At 52.6% G+C, this 22,763-nt stretch overlaps 9 protein-coding genes across 9 annotated transcripts; 4 read left to right on the plus strand and 5 right to left on the minus strand.

Moving 5' to 3' along the window:
* Window positions 1-586: 586 nt before the first annotated feature.
* Window positions 587-4,948, plus strand: ASPZODRAFT_148724 (hypothetical protein; the record flags this gene model as incomplete). The annotated part of the gene is made up of 5 exons (XM_022725412.1): window positions 587-1,588; window positions 1,668-1,977; window positions 2,246-2,247; window positions 2,423-2,643; window positions 2,809-4,948. 5 exons carry the CDS (start codon window positions 587-589, stop codon window positions 4,946-4,948), a joined length of 3,675 nt encoding a protein of 1,224 aa, XP_022585956.1.
* A 328-nt stretch (window positions 4,949-5,276) lies between these two features.
* Window positions 5,277-5,979, minus strand: ASPZODRAFT_56272 (hypothetical protein; the record flags this gene model as incomplete). Its single annotated transcript, XM_022728601.1, has 2 exons — window positions 5,277-5,498; window positions 5,572-5,979. 2 exons carry the CDS (start codon window positions 5,977-5,979, stop codon window positions 5,277-5,279), a joined length of 630 nt encoding a protein of 209 aa, XP_022585957.1.
* Window positions 5,980-6,150: 171 nt separating this feature from the next.
* On the plus strand, window positions 6,151-8,387 carry ASPZODRAFT_21911 (hypothetical protein; the record flags this gene model as incomplete). The annotated part of the gene is made up of 4 exons (XM_022727870.1): window positions 6,151-6,577; window positions 6,640-8,050; window positions 8,125-8,269; window positions 8,378-8,387. Exons 1-4 carry the CDS (start codon window positions 6,260-6,262, stop codon window positions 8,385-8,387), a joined length of 1,884 nt encoding a protein of 627 aa, XP_022585958.1. The 5' UTR covers window positions 6,151-6,259.
* Window positions 8,388-9,379: 992 nt separating this feature from the next.
* On the minus strand, window positions 9,380-11,356 carry ASPZODRAFT_385474 (hypothetical protein). The gene is made up of 2 exons (XM_022728298.1): window positions 10,713-11,356; window positions 9,380-10,641 (listed from the first exon to the last, which is right to left on the minus strand). The coding sequence occupies exons 1-2, from the start codon at window positions 11,132-11,134 to the stop codon at window positions 9,759-9,761; spliced, it is 1,305 nt and encodes a 434-aa protein (XP_022585959.1). The 5' UTR covers window positions 11,135-11,356; the 3' UTR covers window positions 9,380-9,758.
* A 2,355-nt stretch (window positions 11,357-13,711) lies between these two features.
* On the minus strand, window positions 13,712-15,253 carry ASPZODRAFT_87816 (hypothetical protein). The gene is made up of 2 exons (XM_022730315.1): window positions 14,554-15,253; window positions 13,712-14,479 (listed from the first exon to the last, which is right to left on the minus strand). Exons 1-2 carry the CDS (start codon window positions 14,922-14,924, stop codon window positions 13,927-13,929), a joined length of 924 nt encoding a protein of 307 aa, XP_022585960.1. The 5' UTR covers window positions 14,925-15,253; the 3' UTR covers window positions 13,712-13,926.
* Window positions 15,254-16,469: 1,216 nt separating this feature from the next.
* ASPZODRAFT_55936 (hypothetical protein) lies at window positions 16,470-18,081 on the plus strand (the record flags this gene model as incomplete). The annotated part of the gene is made up of 5 exons (XM_022728576.1): window positions 16,470-16,892; window positions 16,957-17,133; window positions 17,204-17,242; window positions 17,338-17,546; window positions 17,619-18,081. The coding sequence occupies 5 exons, from the start codon at window positions 16,470-16,472 to the stop codon at window positions 18,079-18,081; spliced, it is 1,311 nt and encodes a 436-aa protein (XP_022585961.1).
* Window positions 18,082-18,257: 176 nt separating this feature from the next.
* Window positions 18,258-18,687, minus strand: ASPZODRAFT_54787 (hypothetical protein; the record flags this gene model as incomplete). Its single annotated transcript, XM_022728493.1, has 2 exons — window positions 18,258-18,390; window positions 18,473-18,687. 2 exons carry the CDS (start codon window positions 18,685-18,687, stop codon window positions 18,258-18,260), a joined length of 348 nt encoding a protein of 115 aa, XP_022585962.1.
* Window positions 18,688-19,424: 737 nt separating this feature from the next.
* ASPZODRAFT_21917 (hypothetical protein) lies at window positions 19,425-19,658 on the plus strand (the record flags this gene model as incomplete). Its single annotated transcript, XM_022727871.1, has 2 exons — window positions 19,425-19,545; window positions 19,596-19,658. Coding segments are annotated over 2 exons (184 nt in total), but the record flags the coding sequence as incomplete, so codon positions are not given.
* Window positions 19,425-21,931, minus strand: ASPZODRAFT_156333 (hypothetical protein; the record flags this gene model as incomplete). Its single annotated transcript, XM_022726262.1, has 3 exons — window positions 19,425-21,388; window positions 21,639-21,774; window positions 21,909-21,931. 3 exons carry the CDS (start codon window positions 21,929-21,931, stop codon window positions 19,901-19,903), a joined length of 1,647 nt encoding a protein of 548 aa, XP_022585964.1. The 3' UTR covers window positions 19,425-19,900.
* Window positions 21,932-22,763: the final 832 nt, after the last annotated feature.

Here is a 22,763-nt window from a genome sequence, read left to right on the forward strand (position 1 = left end):
CTAGGTTAGTGTAAGGCGGTCTGCAGAGTTGAAAATTGCACAGACTTACCTAATCAGTCTTGTTCAATATTTGCACATGTTCAACTAACTGCTTAACTAGTACTAGGTACCTTGCTTCTTCGCCCATTACTATACGTAGCAGTAATAGCTTCCTACCTAGAGATACCAAATCAATAGTCCAAGTCAGTCTCATAGCAACTCAATTATCAGGTACTCCGTACTATCACTGCTCTCCTCGTCTATTGGCAGATCTTCGCCCCACACGATGTCATGGCCAGCTTCGAAGGTTGTTTCTGGTCCTCTTCACATCATACTTGAGGGTGAGAGGTTTCGGTATCAGTCTCCTCTCTGGCTGGGTTATTTCCACTGGAAGGGATCGTTCGACTTTAGGGGAGCTCTGAGCGGTGCTTTGCTGATTACCTACTACACCCCTTTTTCATTATTTCCAGCGACCAGCGAGGTGACGTCAAGATTCATCGCAATGCAACTGGTTTGCCGGGCTTTTCTGCACTCTCGACAGCACTTGGCGAGCTTATAGAAAGATCGAATAGACATACGAGCGGTTTGACGACCTCCCTAAATCAATATGGAGAACCGTGCCAGCATTACACTTGTCGATAATACCGATCCTGGCCAGCAGCCGACGGGCGACGAGCTGGCTCTCTCCGCTTCTGCGGTTGAACGTTCCAGCTTCACCAAACGATTGGGAAGGGCTTCGTACCAACAGAGAAAATACGCTAAGTGGCAACCGGGCAAGCTTGGAGGTACAAAGCAGACAGGTGCTGCTGGGGATTCATCGCAACGGCAAAACTCCCTCGCTACAGAGGCAGAAACCGCGCACACCAGAGATGGGAACAATCAAGCAGTCGAGGCGACCGATTTCGCTTCGCTACAGGACCAGGAACAGAGGCGCGCCCGGGATGCACAGATGCACGAGGGCGAGTCGAAGCCGCCGCTCAGCGAACTCGATGTGCTGTACGAGAACCAGCGGGGCTGGTTCTTTTTCGGTATTCCACTCTATTCGCACAGCTCGCTACTCAACTTCGACCCAAGCGCCTGGGTCACACGCGACCTGAAGGACAGCGCGGTCAATATCATGAACGCGCAGCTGCCGGACCCAAGCTGGGAGTGGGTCTGGAAGACATGGTATGTGGACATGTCTGGCGACATCGACGAGCAAGGCTGGCAGTATGCATTCTCCTTTGCCTCCTCGTCCTGGCATGGCACGCATCCGTGGTTTCACTCGTTTGTTCGACGCCGGCGCTGGGTGCGACTGCGTGCCAAACGGACATCCAAGACGAACGGTAGAGAACGATCTGAGTTCGAGATGGCCCATCGCTTGAACGAGGACTACTTCACCATCCATTCCAAGGCGAAGACCCGCGATTCCAGCGTAGGGCCCGTCTCGCGAGTGACATCCGCGCTGCGGGACACAAATATCGAAGACGAAGTCGTCCTGGAGGATGTCACCAATATACCATCCCTCATGCATGCCCTCAAAGCTGCGGCTGTGGATCGGGAAAAGCTCGAGGTGCTCAGGCGATTTATTGAAGAGGGCGACGAAGAATTACACTACCTAGCAGAAACGGTGAGTCTTCCTCCTCCTCCTCCTCCTCCTCCTCCTCCTCCTCCTCTTTCTTTTCTCTTTTTACTGACACCATTGTGAGATACCGGATATCATGATGCTTTTTGTATTCCAAACGTCTAGATACCAATTCTCCACATATATGGCCAGTGTCAGAGACCAACTGTCCGAAAAGGCAACCGACACCCAAGGCATCGAGGCGGAAAAACTCAGTCGCAAACAGGAAAACCTCGCTCGCGCCGTTGAGACCGCCAAACACCACGTCACCGGCCCAGATATCTTCAGCGACGCCAAGGGCGAGTCTGGAACCAGCATGTTGGATCTGATTTCTGTCCAGAACTCCGCCCGCAGTCGCCGTGAATCACGTCTGCACCACCACAACCCCATCAAGGGTATTCCTCAGGCAGCCGAGATCGGCCGCGAGGATCATATCTACTAGAATGGCTGACAAGAGTCATCTTTCCAATTGCATTGTCACTGCATCATTATTCCACAAGGTAGCATTAGCGAGCATTTTAACGAGCTTAGCGCGCAATCCCAGTATTCCTCCGATATTTTTCCATCAAATATTTCTCCTCCCTCTTATAATAAGCAATAGTTTAGTCTCAAGTAAAGAAAACCCGTCGAGAAAGAGTAGAAGTAGATCATGACTTATAAAAGTGGTGAGTATTTTTGTATGTGGTTCGAGCTCGGCCCGATCCCAGCCGCTCAATCAACTCCTCCAGGACAAATTTCCCGGTGTCTGAACAAAGTCATTTGGCCAACATCAACGAACCAAGTCCACTCCCCTTTTCTTCCCCCTCCCCTCTTGTCGCCACGGCATCTCTGTTCCCTCAGAGCTCTGCCCTTATGTTCTCGCGCGGCCGTCCGTGTCTGAGACACCACGGCTTATCGGCTGTGTTGGACAACGCTACGGTCGGATCGGAGGAACCGCTGCTTTTTCTGTACCCCCGGTGGTTTACTACAGGGTCACGATACGGATACGCAAGACCGATCACGTCGATAGCGCCGCCGCCGCCCTCGTCGTCGTCGGATACAAGGAAGTGTCAAGGATCGGAGTGCGTGTCACGGAAAGGTCGTGCCGTCTGTCCCGACGTACCGCGTGTGACTGGGTCGTCGAGGCGATGGATTTCGTCGACTCCTGTCTCGCCGCCGCTCGGGGATGCGTTTGAAAGCACCCAGCCGGCTATTGGGGGATACCAGATTCGACGATCTGTCAGCAGATCTGTCGAGGGGAATAATAGTAAGGAAGGTGTGCTGAGTTTGAACCACGAGTCCCGGGCTAGATCGGCGAGGGACTCGCCGAATTCAACACGGGTACAAACACCTGCTACGAAGGGCGTACGCCGAACCCATGATATTCAAACCGAGAAGAGCGATGCGAGCACCACACATATTCGTCCTTTCATAGAGACCGAACCGCCCGGGCCGGAGGACAAGACAGCAGGAAGCCCGGGCAGTCGGCGACGGTCGCTAGTTGGGATCAAACGGATGTCTATCACGGAGCGTCGCAGGTTGAGATATCATATCTATGTGAGTCAATGTGAAAGAGAGCGTGGGTTGAAGCAGAAGCTGGTCCCCTGGGCGGAGGCCATGGACCTGCTGGAAAAGATGCAGCAGCGGGACCATGCGTGGACCAAGAAGGGAAGCAAGTTCTCCAAGGAAATCCGGATCCCCGAGGAGACCGTGGCTCTCCTGGGCGGCCTGACCGCCATAGAGGAGAATGTGTGGTACGTTCCCGTTCACAATGGCTGTCGGGTCCACGTCCTGTCTCCGCAGGAGAGCGACGACATGAATCGAAGAGTGATCCTGTCTGGCTCGGAACGAGTCGTCGAGCTGGTGGAAAGCCGGATCCTCCAGGCGCAGAAGTCGCAGGAGATGGGGGACCCTCTGGTTGAGTTCAGGAAGCCTCCGGTGCCGGTTGTTCCATCTTCAGAGGCTCTTGCCCGCAATAATGTGCCTATGCCACTGATACGAAGTGTTTGGACACATGATCACTATTCTCACAAGACGACGATGCACGAACTGCCTCCGGATCTGACCATGCGTTCGGTGAAAGACCTGGCCGAATTCGTGGATGACCTAACCCGCGCTCAGATTCCGTCCGGTTTTATCAAGGCCCAGGGCGTGGAATCGGCGCAGGATTTCATCGTCCGCACCATCAAGATCGTGCTTTTGCTCGATGCCAACCAGAAACTCATCTCCACTGGCGCTTTGAACAGAGCTCTATCCTATCTGTGCGACAATGAGTTCCTCTCCACCGCCCGCAGAATCTTCTCCCGGGCCGAGCATGTTGCGACGACGGATACGTTCAACATTCTTTTGGAATCGGCTTCGAAACGACAGGACCTTCAGGTCTTCTTTCGGTTTTTGACCGCCATGTCTAGGTTGAACATCAAGCCCAATGGGAGAACTTGGATGGCCTTTGTCAATATGACTGTGTCGTCCAAGGTGCGGCAGTCTCTCCTGATGTATGTCACGTCAAAGGGCTACCTCGCTGGGGTCCACGATCTTCGCTCGGCGCACCATTCCGCGATCCAGCAAGAATTCCTGGCTCATCTGGAAGACGGCGGGAGTGTGGATGCGTTCGTCGATGCCATGGCTCAATCTCAATATCTGAACTGGTTCAACGGGACGTTGGTCAATCAGATGTTTGGCGTTGCTGCCCGGCTGAAAGACTTTTCTGTGCTGCAGCGGCTGCGTGAGATTTGCGATGAGCGTCGCGTACCGGTGGATAGCAGTACCTTGAACCACATCATCCCCGCGTTCCGAGCAAATATCCATTCTGCTCTTCGCTATGTCTTCTGGGTGATGGACCGAGGGTCCTCGCAGCTCCATCGTGAGACATACGAGCGACTCTTTCTGATCGCTTTCAAGAACCGTTGCGTCAATATCTGTCGGGTCCTCTGGCGGTATGCCTGTTTACATCAGGCTGTGACGTACAAGATGAAGCAGTGTGTGCTCGTCTCGCTGTCCAGCAACAAGCCGCAAGCCGCCAAGGATATCGTGGACAAACTCTGGAAGACTGGTGCGGGTAAGACCATCGTCGGCCTGGATCTCCACCGACCGACGCTGCAGCTTCCCCCCTCTATCATGAAGGATGTCCCGTCTGAATTCTCCGACAACCCCGTTGCCTACCTCGCCAGCGGATTCCGAGAGCAGGGCGCAGCCCGCGACGCCCAGCTGCGTGTCGCCAAGGCGCTGGTCCACCGTGACATCCAGGTCGGGTCTTCCTACCGTCCCGAGAAACCGTTACGGCACGTCTTGGAGGAGGCGTCCACCATGGACCTGAAATGGCAGAACACCCCTCGGCCTATTCAGTGGATGCTCCAGAATGCGATCCCGGTGCCTGTGAAGCTGTAGCAAAGTTGCCGGTTTACAATTGGGTGATCAGCTATATCCATCGAGTATATAGAAGCTTTTTTTTTTTCTTTGCTTGCATTAGCAGTACATAGACCCCTATACCATCGTTTTCCGGACCTAATTTGGATGCGATGCTAATTGTACATCTATACAGCTGTACATTAATGTATCATATAGAAATTCATGTCTCATATGGCCCCATTGCCAGTTATAATAATAGCACCTAGCTGAATCTCCTCTAGATACTCCCCAAGCCCCGCTAGCCCCCCGGGTATCATGTCTATGCTATGGGTTCCCCAATTAGAATCATTTCCATCACCGGGTCTCCCTACTCGTTTCCATATCCTTGAGATAGGAGTGCAGGCACCGGAGGCGCGTTAAGATCGAGGCCCGTCCTCATCGACCCGACGCCATCCCTGAGATAAAGTACAAGCCGGTAGGCCGAGTTGCCGTTCAGGTAGTACCGATGCAAACGTTTGCTGCGCAGGAAGCCCAGTCGTTCGTACAGTTTAATGGCTGCCGTATTGGACGTTTCGGTTTCCAGCACAATCTAACAAGAAAAAAGGGTCAGCGAAGAATACTCCATCTATCTAATCTTGTGTGACTGTGTAGAGTGTGGCCACCTCATCAGCATCACGTTCAATCATGGCATCAATAGCCATCCGGACCAGCCTAGTTGCGATCCCCTTGCCTCTGTATTCCTCGCGCACGGCCAGCATGGCGATATACCCTCTCAACGGGCCGCCGCGGTGCGGTTCCAGCTTCGACACGACGACGCCGATCAGCTGCTGCTCCTGCGCCGGATCCATGGCCATGAAGCATAACTCCCCCCATTGGTAGAGGAAGTACCGGTACACGTAGATACTGTACGGCTCGGACAGGTCCTTGGAGATCAGCTGGCGCATCGCGGGGACGTACTCGTTCTCGCGGGCTGGATCGTAGCGCACATAGTGGGGGGTAGTGGTGGTGGTGGTAGTAGACGGCGGCTGGGCTGCTTCCCCCAGAGAAGCGGTGGTGGCAGCCTGGCTCATCGTTTGTCTCTCATGAGAAGATGAGTACGCCTATCCCTATCAACAAGAGCTGAGCTGAGGTGGAGAGGGGGGAGAGATTCGGATGACGCGGACCGGAGATTTTCGTATTCGCTGCACTTGAGAATAACTAATGACCTTTAGCTGCGTCCGAGCTTCTTTCACATGCTTGGGCTCCCCTTGGAGAATATACAGTTTTCTTTTTATTTGTCACAACGCTCCCTTTCTTTTTTTTTCCCCTTCTCCTCTCTTGTAATCCAATGGTTGGAAGTCTATAACTGCGATGCTGCGTCGCCGTGTGGTCCAGGAGGAGAAGTCCTCCCAGGATGCCACTGACACTTCCACTTCCACTACCACCGTCACAACGGTGACTGTCGAGAGACCCTCGCTGGGTAAACGCGAGTCGTTCATCACGAAACCGAAGAGCAAGCGGCGCAATGGATTGATTTTCGCGTTGGGCGGGCTGTTCGGTCTGCTGGTTGCCTTGTTCTTTGCCAACCATCAGGAAGTTATCAGCTTCGATGGGCTCATGGATCTGAATCTCGAGTCCTTGATCGATGTGATTCCCCAGGGGATTGTCAAGGACGTGAGAGAATTCGAGGTAAGCAGCTTGGTCTTATTTCCAGTTTTGGTGCTAACCTTCTTTTTTTCTCTCTTTTTTAGAAACACGAACGTGATGCCGTCAATTACGATTCCTTCGCTGTCGGCCTGCACCTACAGTCACAGGGTGTGCACGCGAAACACCCCGTCGTCATGATCCCCGGCGTCATCTCGACGGGTCTCGAGAGCTGGGGAACGGATATCCCCTCGCGGCCATACTTTCGCAAGAGGCTCTGGGGCAGCTGGAGCATGATGCGGGCGCTGGTGCTGGACAAGACCGGGTGGAAGAATCACATCATGCTGGACAAGGAGACGGGCCTGGATCCGCCGGGCATCAAGTTGCGGGCAGCGCAGGGATTCGATGCGACGGATTTTTTCATCACGGGCTACTGGATCTGGAACAAGATCCTGGAGAATTTGGCAACGGTCGGCTACGATCCCACCAATGCCTTCACGGCCGCGTACGACTGGCGGCTGTCGTACCCGAATCTTGAGTTGCGTGATCAGTACTTCAGCCGGCTCAAGTCCTACATTGAGACAGCGGTGCACGTCGGCGGGGAGAAGGTGGCGTTGACCTCGCACAGCATGGGCTCGCAGGTGGTCATGTACTTCTTCAAGTGGGTGGAGAGCGACGCCCACGGCAAAGGGGGTAAGGACTGGGTCAACCGGCACATCGGGTCGTGGATCAACATCAGCGGTTGCATGCTGGGTGCCGTCAAGGGGCTGACGGCCGTGCTGTCCGGCGAGATGCGCGACACGGCCCAGCTCAACACCTTCGCTGTGTACGGGCTGGAGAAGTTCCTGTCCAAGGAGGAGCGCGCGGAGATCTTCCGCGCCATGCCGGGCATCTCCAGCATGCTCCCCAAGGGCGGCGAGGCCGTCTGGGGCAATGCCACCTGGGCGCCGGACGACCAGCCCGGCCAGCGCGTGACGTTCGGCAACCTGATCAACTTCCACGAAACCAACTCGTCGTTGACGCGCAAGAACCTCACCGCCACAGAGAGCCTGGAGTACCTACTGGGTCAGAGCGAGGACTGGTACCGCAACCAAGTGCTGGGCAGCTACTCGCACGGTGTCGCCCACACGGCTGCCGAGGTTGAAGCCAACGAGGCCGATCCGCGCACCTGGCTGAACCCGCTCGAGGCCCGCCTGCCGCTCGCCCCGGACATGAAAATATACTGCTTCTATGGCGTTGGCAAACCCACCGAGCGCAGCTACTTCTACCAGGAAGAACCCGATCCGCAGGTCAACCTCAACGTCAGCATCGACACCACCGTCACCACCGACGACGCCACCGTCGACCATGGCGTCCTGATGGGCGAGGGCGACGGTACCGTCAACCTGCTCAGCACGGGCTACATGTGCGCCAAGGGCTGGCACATCAAACGCTACAATCCCGCCGGTGTCCAGATCAAGGTGTTTGAAATGCCGCATGAACCGGACCGCTTCTCGGCCAGAGGTGGCCCAAACACTGGTATTCCATTTCCCCTCTTTCTATTTACAGAACAAATCAACCCCTTCAAAATGGCGTAAATCTAATGCTTATAGGCGACCACGTCGACATCCTCGGCCGAGCCTCGCTGAATGACCTGGTCCTCCGCGTGGCAGGCGGCAAGGGCGACCAAATCGAGGAGACCTTCTTCTCGAATATCCGCGAGTATGCGGAGCGTGTACAGATTTTTGATGATGAATGGTGTGTTCTATCTACTTCTGCCTTGGACCACCCCCCCCCCCCCCTTTTTTTTTTCCTACTTGTGCTAACCTATTGCTTAGATTATGTATGACCAACTCGACTATATAGGCAGGCGTAGAAGACCATCTTAGATTCAATGATAGAGGCTATTGGTTTAAAACTATTCGGGAATACTACACATCTCCTCTTAAACTTGGGCTAGAACGTCCACTGTTCACTCTCCCTCGAGTACAATTCATGTCTAAGATCATATTCCTAAAGTACAGTCAAGTACGGTCCAGTACAGTCTATCGGATAGATTCATAATGTACAGTTCATTAATCATATGCTATCAACATTACTATTAATAGTGTTATGGATAATCAGGGGCATGTACAAGGCATGACCACCTTCCAAAACAGTTGAGGGGGCTGGAAGTACACGTCCAAGAGAAGAACAAACCGGCGTGTAACATCCGGCATCACGGAGTGGGCGGAAGCAGCAACCACACACACAATATGACTACCTTACTCTGGATCCGGATGAGTGAAAACCGAATCCTTTTTCTCTTTCTCTCTCGCAGGTCGCAAAAAAGGCCGAGAGCGTCTCCGTGTCAGGTGCTCTGGCTTCTTGGTTCCTTTGGTTGTCGTTCGTTTCCAAGTCGTCACATCAACGGGATAGCACGAGCGATTGGGTGCTTGTTTTTTTTTTTCTTTTTGTGGTCGAGGCAAATGCTGTGAAGTAGACGGCATGCCTCGGTCGAAAGTGGAACAATGGTATGCTTCTCATGTTCCGAGTAACCAAACGAAGGTATGTATGTTCGTGTCGGGATCACTAGAACACGGGGTTCAAAAAGTAGTGATCCCATCTATATGCAAAGAAAATCGTAAATAGAAAAAATCTAATTCACCACGAATGCAGTGAAATCCAAGACGCCTGGGAACTTTTGTTGGGATCCCGTTCCGTTTCTCCAACTCCCAGGCGTCGAGAAGAAAAGTGAGCGATCGACATGAATTCAAAAAAGGTCGCAATGAGCCTGAAGTGAATAAGGCAAAAAAAGGGTGGCTCAGAGGATCAAAAAATGGTAGCGAAAGACAATGGTCGAATCGAATTGAATTGTTGTACAAGCGAATGTCTCCAACGATGGGACGGAAGTTCTTAAGTCCACACCGGTATTAGCATTATGAACGGAGAGCTGAAAGGTCGATGACTTAGAGACGAATTATGGTAAACCCGGTCGTGTGCAGTATCGTATGCATGTACAGTCGAAAGAGAAAGAATCCGCTCGGTAATACCAAACGGAAGAGGGGGAAAGCTCATTAGAAAAAATTATGTCGAATCCTGCCCAATGCAATCAAGGTCCGAAACGTCATGAACACATTAAAAGCCGTTTTTTTTTCTGGCTGGATGGATGCTGAAAGAAAAGTTGGTCGAAAACAAAGAAAAATAGAAAAAAAAAGGGGGGGGGGGGGGTTGAATCAACCTGACTTATATAGTCAAGTCGAATCGATTATTGTCGCCCGGACTCGAGATCTGAGTTGGATGTCAAGGTCTCGCCTTCCCACGTGTAGTGATCGTCCACGGGGCTTAACGACCCCGAGGATACAGATGAGGAGGAGCCCATAGCCCACTCGTCGTTGTCGAGCTGGAGGTCACCATCCAGACTGGCGAGGTCATAGCCGAAATCGGTGTGAGAATCGCCCACTTCCACGTAGTCGTAATCCCAGCGGAACATCTTATCCATTTGGACGCGAGGCAAGAAACGGGTCTGGGCAAAGTAGAATGAGACGGCGGCGATCAGGCCACCGCTGACCAGATCGACTGCGTAATGGTGGGACAGGTACATGGTGGCCCACCACATCCAGAGGGTGTAGATGACGAAGAGAGGCTTGAGGCGGGGGAACACATGGCTCATGAAGAGGGCAGCGAGGGTCGAGTCGGCGGCGTGGAGGGAAGGGAAGGCGCCAAAGACGACAGGCGACTGGCGGAAGTTGGAAGTGTACAAGTCAATGCCGAGCAGCGCGTCAATGCGCGCGAGTCCGGCGGGGTTCCCCTGCATCGAGTAGTCGGCGGGGGCCAGACCGTAGAGATTCTCGTACCACGGGGGCGAGCATGGGAAGAAGAGCTGGATGGTGACGGCAAACATGCTCATGTATCCAAACGTGCGAGCAAACAGAGGCACGGTTCCCGGGGGACCGAAGATGAACATGATGAGCGAGACGACAAAGGGGGCGCCGTAGTGACACAGGCCGTAAGGGATCCAGGCCAGCACGTCAAGAACGACATTCTGATGGGCGGACAAGATGTTGCTGATATTAGCTCCGTAGAGGATGTTTTCCAGAGCCGGAAGCACGCGGACCCAGATAGCTGGACGCCATTCGCTAGGGATAAACCTAAAAGAGTGAGGATGAAGGTGAGTATGAATTCGGTGCGGTCGGAACAGAGCAGCGCATTTAACACTTACTGGCAGGCGTAGAAGAAAAGCAGCCACCCGGCGATGGGAAGAAAAGGGAGGAAGAACTGGCGGGTGATGGGCAGCAGCAGGGAGAAGATGAGCAGGGTGAAGATGCCCGTCTTGGTCAAAGGTTCAGCGGATTCGATGATGGTGAGGGAGAAGATGCCGACGATCAGCAAGAGAAGGTATTGGAAGTCGTAGAGAGTCCAGCGATGACCTTGGAGCGACCGCAGCGTGTCCATGGGTGAGAAGGAGGTTTGTAGGGACGCGATCGAGGACGAAGGGGACACCCGGCTGCGCAACTTGGATCGAAGCTTCCGTCGCATCCGGTGAGGCACCAGCAGCTGGATCGAGCGCCATGGAACTTGTAGCTGGAGCTTCCCAAATTGGCCTTGCGACCGGTCCTTCCACGAGGGAAGTGAAGCGTTCATCTTGTGGTCTGACAATGCGATTGACACGAGAAGACAAGACAAGGATAAGGGGGGGGGGTGCGGGTTGAGCGGACTAAAGGAGGAGGGTGGGGAGGACGAGGGATGGAAGGAAGGATTCGTTGAGGTTGATTATGTCCAAGTGGAGGAAGATCGTGACTATTATCTCCGTGGCACCCGTCAAAATGGTATGAGAGGAGCGAAAGAAGGGGCTGCTTCCAAACTTCCAACACGCGGCCTTCCAGTCTCCGGTCGATCTTAAGGGGGTCACGTTGCGAGGACGAGGGCCTGACGCAAGGTGGACAGCAAGGGCGAAGGAGAAGCGAGTCGCAACAGCGGCAGAGCGACAAGCCGGGAGGACGGAGTGACGACCGCGGAGGGAGGAGAGGCGACGGGAAGAAAAGATGGGAGAGCGAGGAAACAGGAAACGAGGAAGAAAGCGTGGATATGAGGATTTTGGCTGCTGGTGAGCAGACGCCCAAAGGAGTCGATGGGGCGGAGAGCGACGGGAACCAGCCACGGGTGCTGTATTGGTATTACGAGTACGAGTCTGATGTCATCACTCACAGCACTGTGTACAGGTACTACTAGTTAACCTTAGGTACATAAGGTAACTAGTAGGTAGTAGTAGTAGTACTGCCCCTATGGCAGGTACCGGTATTACCGAATACGACTGCGGATGGGGCGGAACACATAGGTTGGTTCTATGTAGGTCCTTAGTAACAGTATTATGAACGGCGTATGAGCATTACCGGGGCCGAAACGGCATAACGGTTCCTCCGGCTTTCCGAGGGCGACTCGTGCAAATTTTCAGGCGCTGAGGCCTGGATCTTCCCGTTTGGGGTCAAGCGTCTGGATTTTCCTCGATAGTGGGCCCACCGCAGGCCTTGAGGACCAACAGGAAGCCGTGGATCTCCAGTGCTAATTTCGCTTAGTGTCCTGTCCGTAACCCGAATTGTCTCTCGTATTGTCTCTCGTCTAGTAACTTGTACTGCCATATTACTCCGTATTCCGTACAGAGTCCTCCGTACTCGTATGAACTCGGCAAGCTGTCCCAGTCCCTCCCTCTCCTGACTCTCGAGGTCCATTCCGAACGATGGATACTCGGATCGTATACCAGAAGAGGAGAACGATAGAGTTTGATGATCTCGACCAGACTCGTGGGTGGGATGCAAGGGAACGAACACACGACCCTGATCAGGTGGGAGTAATTACAGCCTTCAGCCTTCAGCCTTCAGTACTTGCTGAATGCATGCCTACGTGGCTGTGTTTACTGGATTAGTGAACAAAGTCTAAGTAGGAATTAGTTAACTGTATCAACAACTACTTCATAGATGAAGCTGTATGTAATTAACTCTGTAGTAAGTTATACCTAAATCTACTACATAGGTACTCGTATCAGATATCCCAGCCTCCTGATTCAAGGCAGCAGGAATATCAGTAAGCGCTACATTTACCTGGTGAAGGACTAGTCTTCACAAGAACTACATAAATAGGTACTGCCAGGTACTTAGTGCTCACGGCTCAGCCTCTGACAGGACCCAGTAAGAGACAGCAGCCTGGCCAAGACTGTGTGATTAGCTCACTGTAATCAAACCTGGTACTGGCCTGGCCTATCCACGTTGAAACCTTGGCCATCGTGCGACATGCTGGCGCGACCGTTCTTGTTGGCTGTATTATACGCTGTAATTTACGGGTTATTAGCAACCTTGGAAGGGTCCTCCCTGTACTCCGTACTCCGTACTTGGTACTCTATACGTATACGCTGTACGACTGAAGAGTGAGACTGCTATCAAATATGAGACGTCAAATAAGATTACTCTGATACTAATAAACAATGTTTAAAATGATGATAGTCAGTCAGCAAGTACTCCTACCTAGGAGGCTGTGTTTTTCAAGTTATACCTCTGCACAGTCAAACTATTCCATGACTAATAGGAGCCTGATGCTTACTCTTGGGAAGTTGTTGCCTACCTAAGTTATTACCTATGTAGCTGTCTTATGCAGATTCATACTGATGTCATCATACTGATGACTATTATAGCTGAAAGATATTCCTAAATATCGTAAATTAGATAACATAATTATATTAACCCCAAGGATCAACTAGATCAGTGGTAGTACTTGATAGAATGACTATATTGAGTGCCTGATGCCTGATGCCTTGATGCCTTATGTCTTGATGTCTTGATAACAAAATAGTAACTATAGTACTCCTCTCTCTAATATCTCTAATAGACTACTGCTGCTGAAAATACTGCTATCACTTCTACTCTATTCAGTCCTTATAATCATACCACAAAAAATATACTAGGCCAGTACTGTCCAGAACATAATGTCCTGGCTAGTTCCTCCATCGAAACCGCCTCCGACCTGCACCATCTGAGACTAGAGCTACCCATATGTAGTACTACATAGTACATAGCTGGACAGCGCAGCAAATACCCGAGGGAGCAAAAACACCATCCCGCCTGGCATGTATGCGGGGGTCACCATTGGCTTTTCTCGTCCTCTAAGAGTAATGGGGGCTGCAGACTAGTGATAAGTGAATGTCAATCCTAAATATTTGAAACGTATCTTCCATTTAGCATACTGTCATAGCATATGTGAGGCATAAGAAGAGGAAGAAGAAGAAAACACAGTGATATGTACATCATCCGAGCCGGTCTCGGTATAACCATCCATCCTAAACGCCCCCTTTTCCCATTAGAAAACCAAGAGTAAAATGTGCAAGAGTTCAGGAAGCAAAACCAAGCAAGAAAAAAAAAATTAGGGCAGCACGTGAGAGGGGATCATTAAGGGTGCTCGCGATTGTGGTCGTCCGGTCCGCCCGGCCCGGAATGTGCCAGGACTTGGAATGCTTTGACGAGGGCCATTGCCGAGCCGGCAGCGACCCCCCCGACGAGAACCATTTGGAAGCCGCCGATGACGCCGCGACGGATGTTTTGTGCGCCGCGCCAGCCACTGACGAAGCATGTCTTGGTGTAGCCGAAGAGGAAGAGGGCAAAGGCCATGACGGCAATGGACCACTGCAGGGCAACAAAGGCGCCGTGGGGCCCGACGAAGAAGTAAGGGAGCAGCGGGATGAAGCCGCCGATGAAGTAGCCCATGGCGATGGTGAGGGCGCAGACGAGGGCGCGCGAAGCTGCGGGCTCCTCGAGGGTGTGGTGGAAGTTCATCAGGAAGGAGGGCAGCTCGGGAGAGGAGGCCATGTGCATCGTCAGCTGGCTGACCAGCTCCTCGGGAAGATCGTAGGGTGTGAAGATGTCGGCGATGGTGTCCACCACGGAGGCCGGGTCAATCAGGATCTGTTCCTTTGTATCCTTCAGCGTAGCCCTGTATGATTCCCTAAAAAAAAGAAAACAGTTAGTATTCGGTGAAGCAATTATGCTCAGCATAAGAATCACTGGTTATATGCTTACTCTTCACTCTTCGCACCCAGATATCCGCCCAACCCCATAGAGATGGCACCGGCAATGAGCTCGGCCATACCGCCAAAGACGACCACTCTGGTGTCGCCCAGGGCAGACAGGCCTGCAGTCAGGGCGAAGGGCACCGTCAACCCGTCGGACAGACCGATGATGGCATCGGACACTGTACGCCCGTCGACGATGCGGAAGCTCTTCTTGTCGGCGTCCTGTTTACGCAGACGAGCAGCGGACAGGCCGTCAGCCAGCTCGACGTCGGAACCCTCGCGCAGCGGGCGAGCAAAATCCTTCTCCATGTCCGACGAGTCTCTGTCCGAGACAGGAGAGTAGCTGGCGAGCAAGCTCTTGATAGACGAGATGGACATCTTTGCTATTATTCAAGTGTTGATGCTCCTTTCTTCTGTGCTTCAGATTGACACAAGAGACACAAGAGACACAAGAGACACAAGAGAAAGAACGGGTCACACAAACGGGTAGGAGGAGCGACCACACCGCGTGATATAAAGGCATGCCATTGCCCGCCCTTGCAGCAAATGAACCGCGCGCTGATTACTGGCATTTCCTCCGCTGGCTCATGTTGCACGGAGCTCCGGACGGCGAATTTCTGGAATCCTGCACTGAGCCCACTTTGCAGCCATTGGGAGCCGGTGGGTGCCCTCGTGCGCTGAGGACGTATTCGCAATGTTCGTTATCGAGCCTATGGAGAGCAGCGAGCAGAGAACGTGAAGGACCGGCAGTTCAACATGCCAGGCACGTGGGCGTCTTGATTCGTGGAGGGCGGCTGAGAGGTGGGGCGGGGAAAGCTTGGTCCTGGTCCCCACAGCCAATCAGCCATCATGTTTTATAAGCGGAGGTTGCCTGGTCACGATACCAATCCTGACTCTGACATATACTTAGGTACCTAGGTACCTGGTAGGTAGGTACCAAGGTAGGTAGTTACCTACTTAGATAAATGTGTAGGGTGAGTAGTAGAGACTAACAGTAGAGGTATTTACATTTTCCTCTATTAGTATTATTAGTTGGGTAGAAAATAATTGTGCTAGGAAATAATTATTGTAGGAAATAATTGCGGTAGTGCTGCCAAGAATGTACTACATTGTAGATAGTACCCATAGCATTACTACATGTAGTATAGAAAAAGTAAATAAGAAAAAGGATTCGCTTAGGCATACTACATAGTACCTACCTCTTATCTGTCAACTAATCTATCCTATCCCAGTTAGCAAGCTCGTTACTCCTCACACGGGATCTCATTCACTGCTCTGTATGGATGGCTTCCAACCTTCCAACCTTCTAGACTAGGCCTCTTCTCAACACGGAATAGCCTCCCACCTGGTCCAAGGCTGATCTTTGCTCTTCCCATCCACGTACTCCATCCCCCCAGCTAAAAGACGCACTAATCCCGACCATTATCACCAACACCACCACGTGCTTCCAGTCCGCCATGGGGATGGAACCGGTTGACTCGGTTCTCTTCTTCACTATCCACCGTTCTCCCCATCAGCCGAGCGAGATGATGGAGTCAGCCCCGTCTGATTGCGATGGAGGAGTCGTCATTCTTGCTATAGACGCTAGGTAGACCTGCAGAAAGGCCCACCACAGCTAATCTATCGTGGCGTGACCTTGCTGAGGTTGTTTGCTCATAAATAATGTCTCCCGACAGCTTTTTTTTCTTTTTTTTTTCTTGCAGGACTGCTCGTTGCCTTGCTGCTCTTTGTAACCTTCTGACAGCAGAGTATTGCCCGAGACAATGAAGTCGACTCTTGCCGTGGTAGCTGTTTCCGCCCTGGCGACGGTGAGCTCTGCGCTCCCGCACAGGCGCAACCAAGATACCTGGACCCAGCTGCGGTCGAACGTGAGTTTTGCTTCACCTTATCCTCCTCGGGGTCAGATCAATTGGAAGCAGGCTGATGGTTCAGATCAAACATGTCGTCTACCTGATGATGGAGAATCACTCGTTCGACAACATCGCCGGTTACTGGGACTTCCATCCCGACATTGACAACCTGCGCAACCGCACCTTCTGCAACGAGTACACCAACTCTAACTGGACCGTGTGGAATGAGCCGATCGACATCTGTGCGGCCCCGTACGAGCTGGAGGTCCCAACGAACGACCCGGACCACGATTTTGCGGGAACCACGTATCAGATCTACCGCAAGTGGAACGCCACCAATGACGATGTCCCCAACATGGGTGGCTTCATCGAGCGCCAGTCCGAACTGTATAGCGCCACTCCCGGTGATTCTGCCTATATCATCAAGGCGTACAGCGAGAAGAAGACCGCCGTCTTGGCCGAAGTCGCCAAGAACTTTGCCTTCTGGGATACCTATGTACGTTGGAAACCCCTTCACCCTCCTTTCTGCCTTTTTTTCTAACCCCTGTCTTCGATTTCAGTTTGCTGAGCATCCCGGTCCCACCAACCCCAACCGCCAGTTCGCGACGTCCGGGTCGACCTGCGGTTTCGTCGATGACACCACCCAGGCTGCTGGCTTCTGGAACAATGTGACCGGCACCACCTGCGCCGTGTCGATCTTCGAGTCTCTGAGCCAGAGCAACATCTCGTGGAAGAACGTAAGTAGACAGACCGAACAGCCACGATAGTCACTGTTACAATTTATTGACATTGAAAAAAAAACATTAGTACTACGAGACCGACATCGTCGATGCGTTCAACTACAAGGTGAGACAACCCAGGTGGCCCAGACAGTTCAACTTGTCAGGCATTGAAAGTTTTCAAATGAGACATGCAGACAATGTGGCTAACGCTGTCAACAGTGGGTGCAAGACAACGCCATGGACAAGCTGGCCCACTCCAGCGAGTTCTACCGCGATCTCGAGGAGGGCACGCTGCCTGCCTTCTCCTACTACAACCCGGAGTGCTGCACCATCGACTCGATGCACCCGGAGAGCAACATGGCCGCGGGCGAGTCGCTGATCAAGCACATGTACGACGCGATCCGCAGGTCGCAGTACTGGGACAACGTGTATGTCTGAACATCTGAGTGATTATGCCGTTGTATACTGTATAGCTACTGACCTTTTTTTCTTTTCTCTAGTCTGTTCATCGTCAACTTTGACGAGCACGGTGGATACGCCGACCACGTGCCTCCCCCGGTCAATGTTCCCCAGCCCCAGGACAACATCACCTTCACCGGCACGTCCGACGGCCACCATGTGACGTACGACTACACCCGTCTGGGAATCCGGGTGCCGGCCTTCCTGATCTCGCCGTGGGTCAGCCCCAACACTCTGATCCACGACGAGGGGACCATGTACGCGCCCAACTCGGCGTACACGCACACCTCGTTCCTGCACTTTCTGCAGGAGCTGTGGGACCTCAAGGGCCTCAACAACCGTGTGCAGTGGGCCAAGACCTTCGAGTACGTCTTCAACAGCGAGCCGCGCACCGATGCGCCCGAGACCCTCTCCAAGCCCGTCTGGTACGGCGGCGGCGACCAGCCGGAGCCCGAGGTCTTCTACAAGCTGAACCAGGACTACCCTTACTACGCTGATATGTAATATGATCTATGATCTATGATATGATCTGATAAGATCTGATGTGATCTGATGCGATCCGATATGATCATGATATGATCTTGTAATGATAATGGAGGATGAATTCTTGACAGGGTATTTCTAATCTTAATAGTTTTCGCAGGCCTAGCTCGAAAACCACCTAACTAGTTAGCAACTGTCTAATAAGAAGACTTTGAAACAAGATGTATAAATAAGACGTACCCCCTTCTCTTCTCCGGCTCGCCAGACATATTCCACAGCCGACTCTTATAATTCGGGAACGAGGTATGATTCCACATATTAACCAGAACACTAAACAGTCAGTAATGAAAACCACAAACTATACAGGGGGGGGGGGGGGGGGGGGGGGGGGTAGGGGGGGTAATAAGGAAACCTTTGACTCTTATCCTTGTATTGCTCATCATTCACCTCCTTGTATTCGACCTTCATCCCCTCCCTGCTCAGCGAGACGTGGTGTTTCGTCTCCATCTTGGCGCGGGTCTTGTTCGAAACATCGCGCACAATGCAGTAGGTTATGTAGCCGATTGTCGCGAGCACGGCGATGACAACCGTCAGGGCGGCGAGGGAGAGGAGCCGGGGGTTTGCCATGGTTGTACTTTACAGAGTCTGTAGTATGTAGTATTCTGTAGTATGCAGTATTCTGTAGTATTGTGTGAAGAGTAGAGGCTGAGCAGGGATTAGAGATCAGAATTTGGTGTGGGGTGCTGATGACGTGGGCGTTGATCGGAGTACAGGTACAGAGCACAGAGTACTATTATGGTGTACTAGGTAGTTAGGTACTCTATTGTATGCAAGATAGAGATAGTATTCATAAACAGAGAACAGATTGTAAATATTTAGTACAAGAGGGGACGAGAGAAGAAGGGAATAATTATAGTCATGCCAAGTACTTGAGATCACATGGATACACTGCCACTATTATGCAGCAATCTGCATAGTAATCACTGTGGCTGTACTGTGGCTCGGTAATTAGCAGTCATTTACAGAGTACTCTGTACCTAACTAGTTATATGATACCTAAGGTGAGGTAGGTAGTAAAGGAGATACTAATTATAGATACTTACTTAGAATGCTTTCACCACCACTGCATGACTCGTGCTTATTAGCGAGTCAGATGAAATCAAGTAAGGCCGTTCCAGACATTCCAGACATTGACAACCTGTACTCCAACTCTATACTACCTACCATCTGTTCATGCGTCATGATGAACACATCAACTTTATTTAATACCTCCCTCTCTTATAGCCAGGGTCAGCTAATCAATTATCCTACATTATAACCATAATCATAAAATTATAATTTAATTATAATCTAATCTCGACGGTCATGTCTGGCATCCCTCTCCCCATCCTCCCCATCTGCTTCCAGTGCGGTACAGACCAGAATCCCTGCCACTGCAAGGTTGTCGGACCGACCCTCGGGTTTCTCACCACGGTCGTTGCAGCGGTACGTAAATCTTCCTGATTCCATCCGTTGCATTATCTCTGACTGGATAGATTGTTTGTTGGCCTGCTTCCCTTTTCTGCGGGTGCTGTATGACCAAAACGGGGAATGAGTGAGTTCTTTTCCTGCAGCCAAGTTACGGAGTATGGGTATCTAACAGGATAGTATGCTGGGATATCCAGTTAAGCTTAATGGGATAGTCAGCAATGCGATTCCAATTTAATAGTTTAATAGTACAAAGGACGCCAAGGATATATAATGAGAATAATTCAATAGCATTGATTAGTAGTGCAAGCGGGCGTAACAGGTATCCAAGTTTCATAACATCAAAACGCATCAGATGTAAAAAGAAAACATCCTATTTAAACTTCTCCTTCAGTTTCTGGAAGAAACTCAACCGGTGCTTCTTCTTCGTCTCCTTGGAGCTCGTCCCCGTCCCCGCCTCCGCAGTGCTTTGCTGCTTCTTCCCCGGTACGGCAGTAGACACTTCGCTGGTCGGGGCAGAGGCGACCCCTGACGTGACTGTAGGCCCTGTCGTGGTACCGCCAGGGACAGGCGTCGTGGACCGAGGTGACAGCTGTCGCGACTCAGCCTGTTGGCCGGCCGCAGTTGGGGCGGGTGCCGTCTCAGTCGCCACCGCAGTCGCCGTCGGTGCAGGTTGCCCTACGGCTTCACTGGGGCTGACCTTGCTGCGCAGTTCCTCCTCGGTGGCCGTCTTCTCCCTCACGGCTTCTTGATTTGCGGCGGCTTCTGGGGATCGGTGCGCCTCCGCGATCGAGTCCTGAACCACGGCAGGGACCGCGCTCACGGGAGCCTCGCCCCCTGCACCACCCGTCTTGGCGAGCAGCTCCTGCTCCACCTCCTTCTTCTCGCTGACCGCCTCATAGCTTGCAGCAGCTTCCGCCGGTACGTGTGCCTCGACCATTGAGTTCTTCACCACGGCAGGGACCTCGCTCACGGGAGCCTCGCCCTCTGCACCGCCCGTCTTGGCGAGCAGCTCCTGCTCCACCTCCTTCTTCTCGCTGACCGCCTCATGGCTTGCGGCAGCTTCGGCCGGTTCGTGTGCTTCGGCCATTGAGTTCTTCACCACGGCGGGGACCTCGCTCACGGGGGCCTCGCCCTCCGCTTGTCGCCGAGACTCCAGGGGCACTGCGGCCGCGAGGACGGCCGTCGTTGAGGTGGGAGCTGCAGACTGGATGGTGACGCCTGGATCCGTCATATTCTCCGTGTTGCCCCCAATCGGTAGGCTCGACTCGGGAATCATGTTCTTGGACACTGGGGGAACCGCAAACGCACTACCATTCTCATCGGTCTGGCTCGCGAGCGGGGCGGCGCCGGCGGCAAAGGGCGCACTGGCATCCTGTTCATAGGCGGCTTTGTCGGTCCGCACGGTCGATTGCACGGTGTTTGATGTGATGTTGCCGGCCGCGGGGACACTTTCGCCGGGGGTTAGCCGGATCGGATTCCCAATTCCGTTCGTTGCTGGGAGCGGGTTCACCGAGAACGTCTCGGCCTCTTTAGCGGGAGTCTCGGGAAACGTCCCTGGGAGTCCCTCGTTCTGTACCAGAGGCACGTTCTTGGCGAGCTCGGCCGTGGTCGACCCCGGGGCGACAGAGGATAACGTGTGAGCGCCGTCCTCGGCGGCGGTGATGTTCTTCTCCGATTCTTTGGGCACGGCGGCCGCAAGAGCAGCAGTTGTCGAGCCAGGAGCTACGCCAGACATGACTGCTGCCTGGGGAGTGTATTTTTTGATGTCTTTGGGAAATAGAACGTTGTTGATGTTGTTGTGGCCGTCGTCTTCCTCGTACGCGTGACTATCTGTAGTCCAGATACCGTCAACGACAAACTGTTGATAACAGAAAAACAGGGAGGAAGGAACACGTTAGCCACTCTGGAACCTTGAATGCAATTTATACTTCTGAGCAAGGAGGGGTAAAAACGACACGAGCAGTTGCCTGGACACCTGTGAAGCGGCTTTGTCCCGAGGCGGTCAGATGACGTCAGTGGACGCACAAAGCTCGGCGTCATTGAGCAGCATGTTGCTCACACCATGCCAAGGTGCTTTTGCGCAAAAGAAAAAAAAAATCATCATCTACCTTGTATTGAACCTCCTGGTCTGCGGCTGGCAGGGCCACCTCTTTCTCAAAGACATCGCCCTTCTTCTCCAGCTTGACCGTCTTTCCCCAGTCATCGAACGTGCCTGTGACGAAAACCTCGGTCGCAGCGTGCGGCCTAGAGAACCACCGTCAGCGACTTCTGAGCATTAAATTATCCCGGGTAGGTAGTAATGAATTGTAGTCCAATCTCAATGGATCGCCTCGTCGTCTGTGCGAGATCTGCACCGGGGCGGGCGGGGACCGACTCACCATCGAAACACGTAGGTTCCCATTTCTCGCGACCCTAACGTTTGCAATTCCTCGTTGAACTCAGAGTTTCGAACGTGTGAGAGAAATTGAAGAGTCGAAGCAGCTGGCGAACAGGTATAGATAAGGCGTCAGCAGCCAAACTGCACTGCACTGCAGGCTGTTCCTGGCAGGGTTGGATCCGGGAAGCTGCCCAAGCGGGGCGGGGGTGTAGTTGCGGTGTAAAAGCCCGGGCTGTCGATTATTATTATTGGCCTGACGAACTCCTATCACAGGAAGGGCGCTTACGCCGAGCTTGAAGGACAGAGCGAGACAGAGCAAGACAGAGCAAGACAGAGCGAGACGGTTAGAGCAGGCAATAATAAGAACATCCCAAGCTGTCTCAGCTGAAGGAAAGAAGCGCCGGGACCGAAGACGCTTGGGCCACCGGCTGTAATGCTACGTAGCTGGCCTCAGGCAACTGCTACATGATATCAGGAGCTGGCCTTAAGAGTGACGGTATTAATATTATCATGTCTCATTTACGGAGGAACTGCTACAGCTACATACAGTATTTGCTAATTTACCAAGCCTATATACTCTTTATATACCTCCTGCCTGGTATGAATCTATGCTATTGAGTCGAGCGATGGTCTCCAGTCCGTCTAATTATTGAGTTATCCACTTGCTTCAGTCAATACCAAGGCATAGTTAGTCATACGACTTAAAAGTGCTATTTTCTGGATTTCTAAACTAATTATCATTCTATCTGTCTGAAAACGGAGTAGGAAATACTACATACCTACGGTGTATGAGCAGCTCAAGTGTTGTCGTCATGGCTGTGGCAAAAGCCCACAAGCCCGGAACTCCTCGTCCGCC

The sequence above is a fragment of the Penicilliopsis zonata genome, assembly GCF_001890105.1.
Source record: "Penicilliopsis zonata CBS 506.65 unplaced genomic scaffold ASPZOscaffold_1, whole genome shotgun sequence".
In the NCBI taxonomy this organism is placed as follows: Eukaryota; Fungi; Ascomycota; class Eurotiomycetes; order Eurotiales; family Aspergillaceae; genus Penicilliopsis; species Penicilliopsis zonata.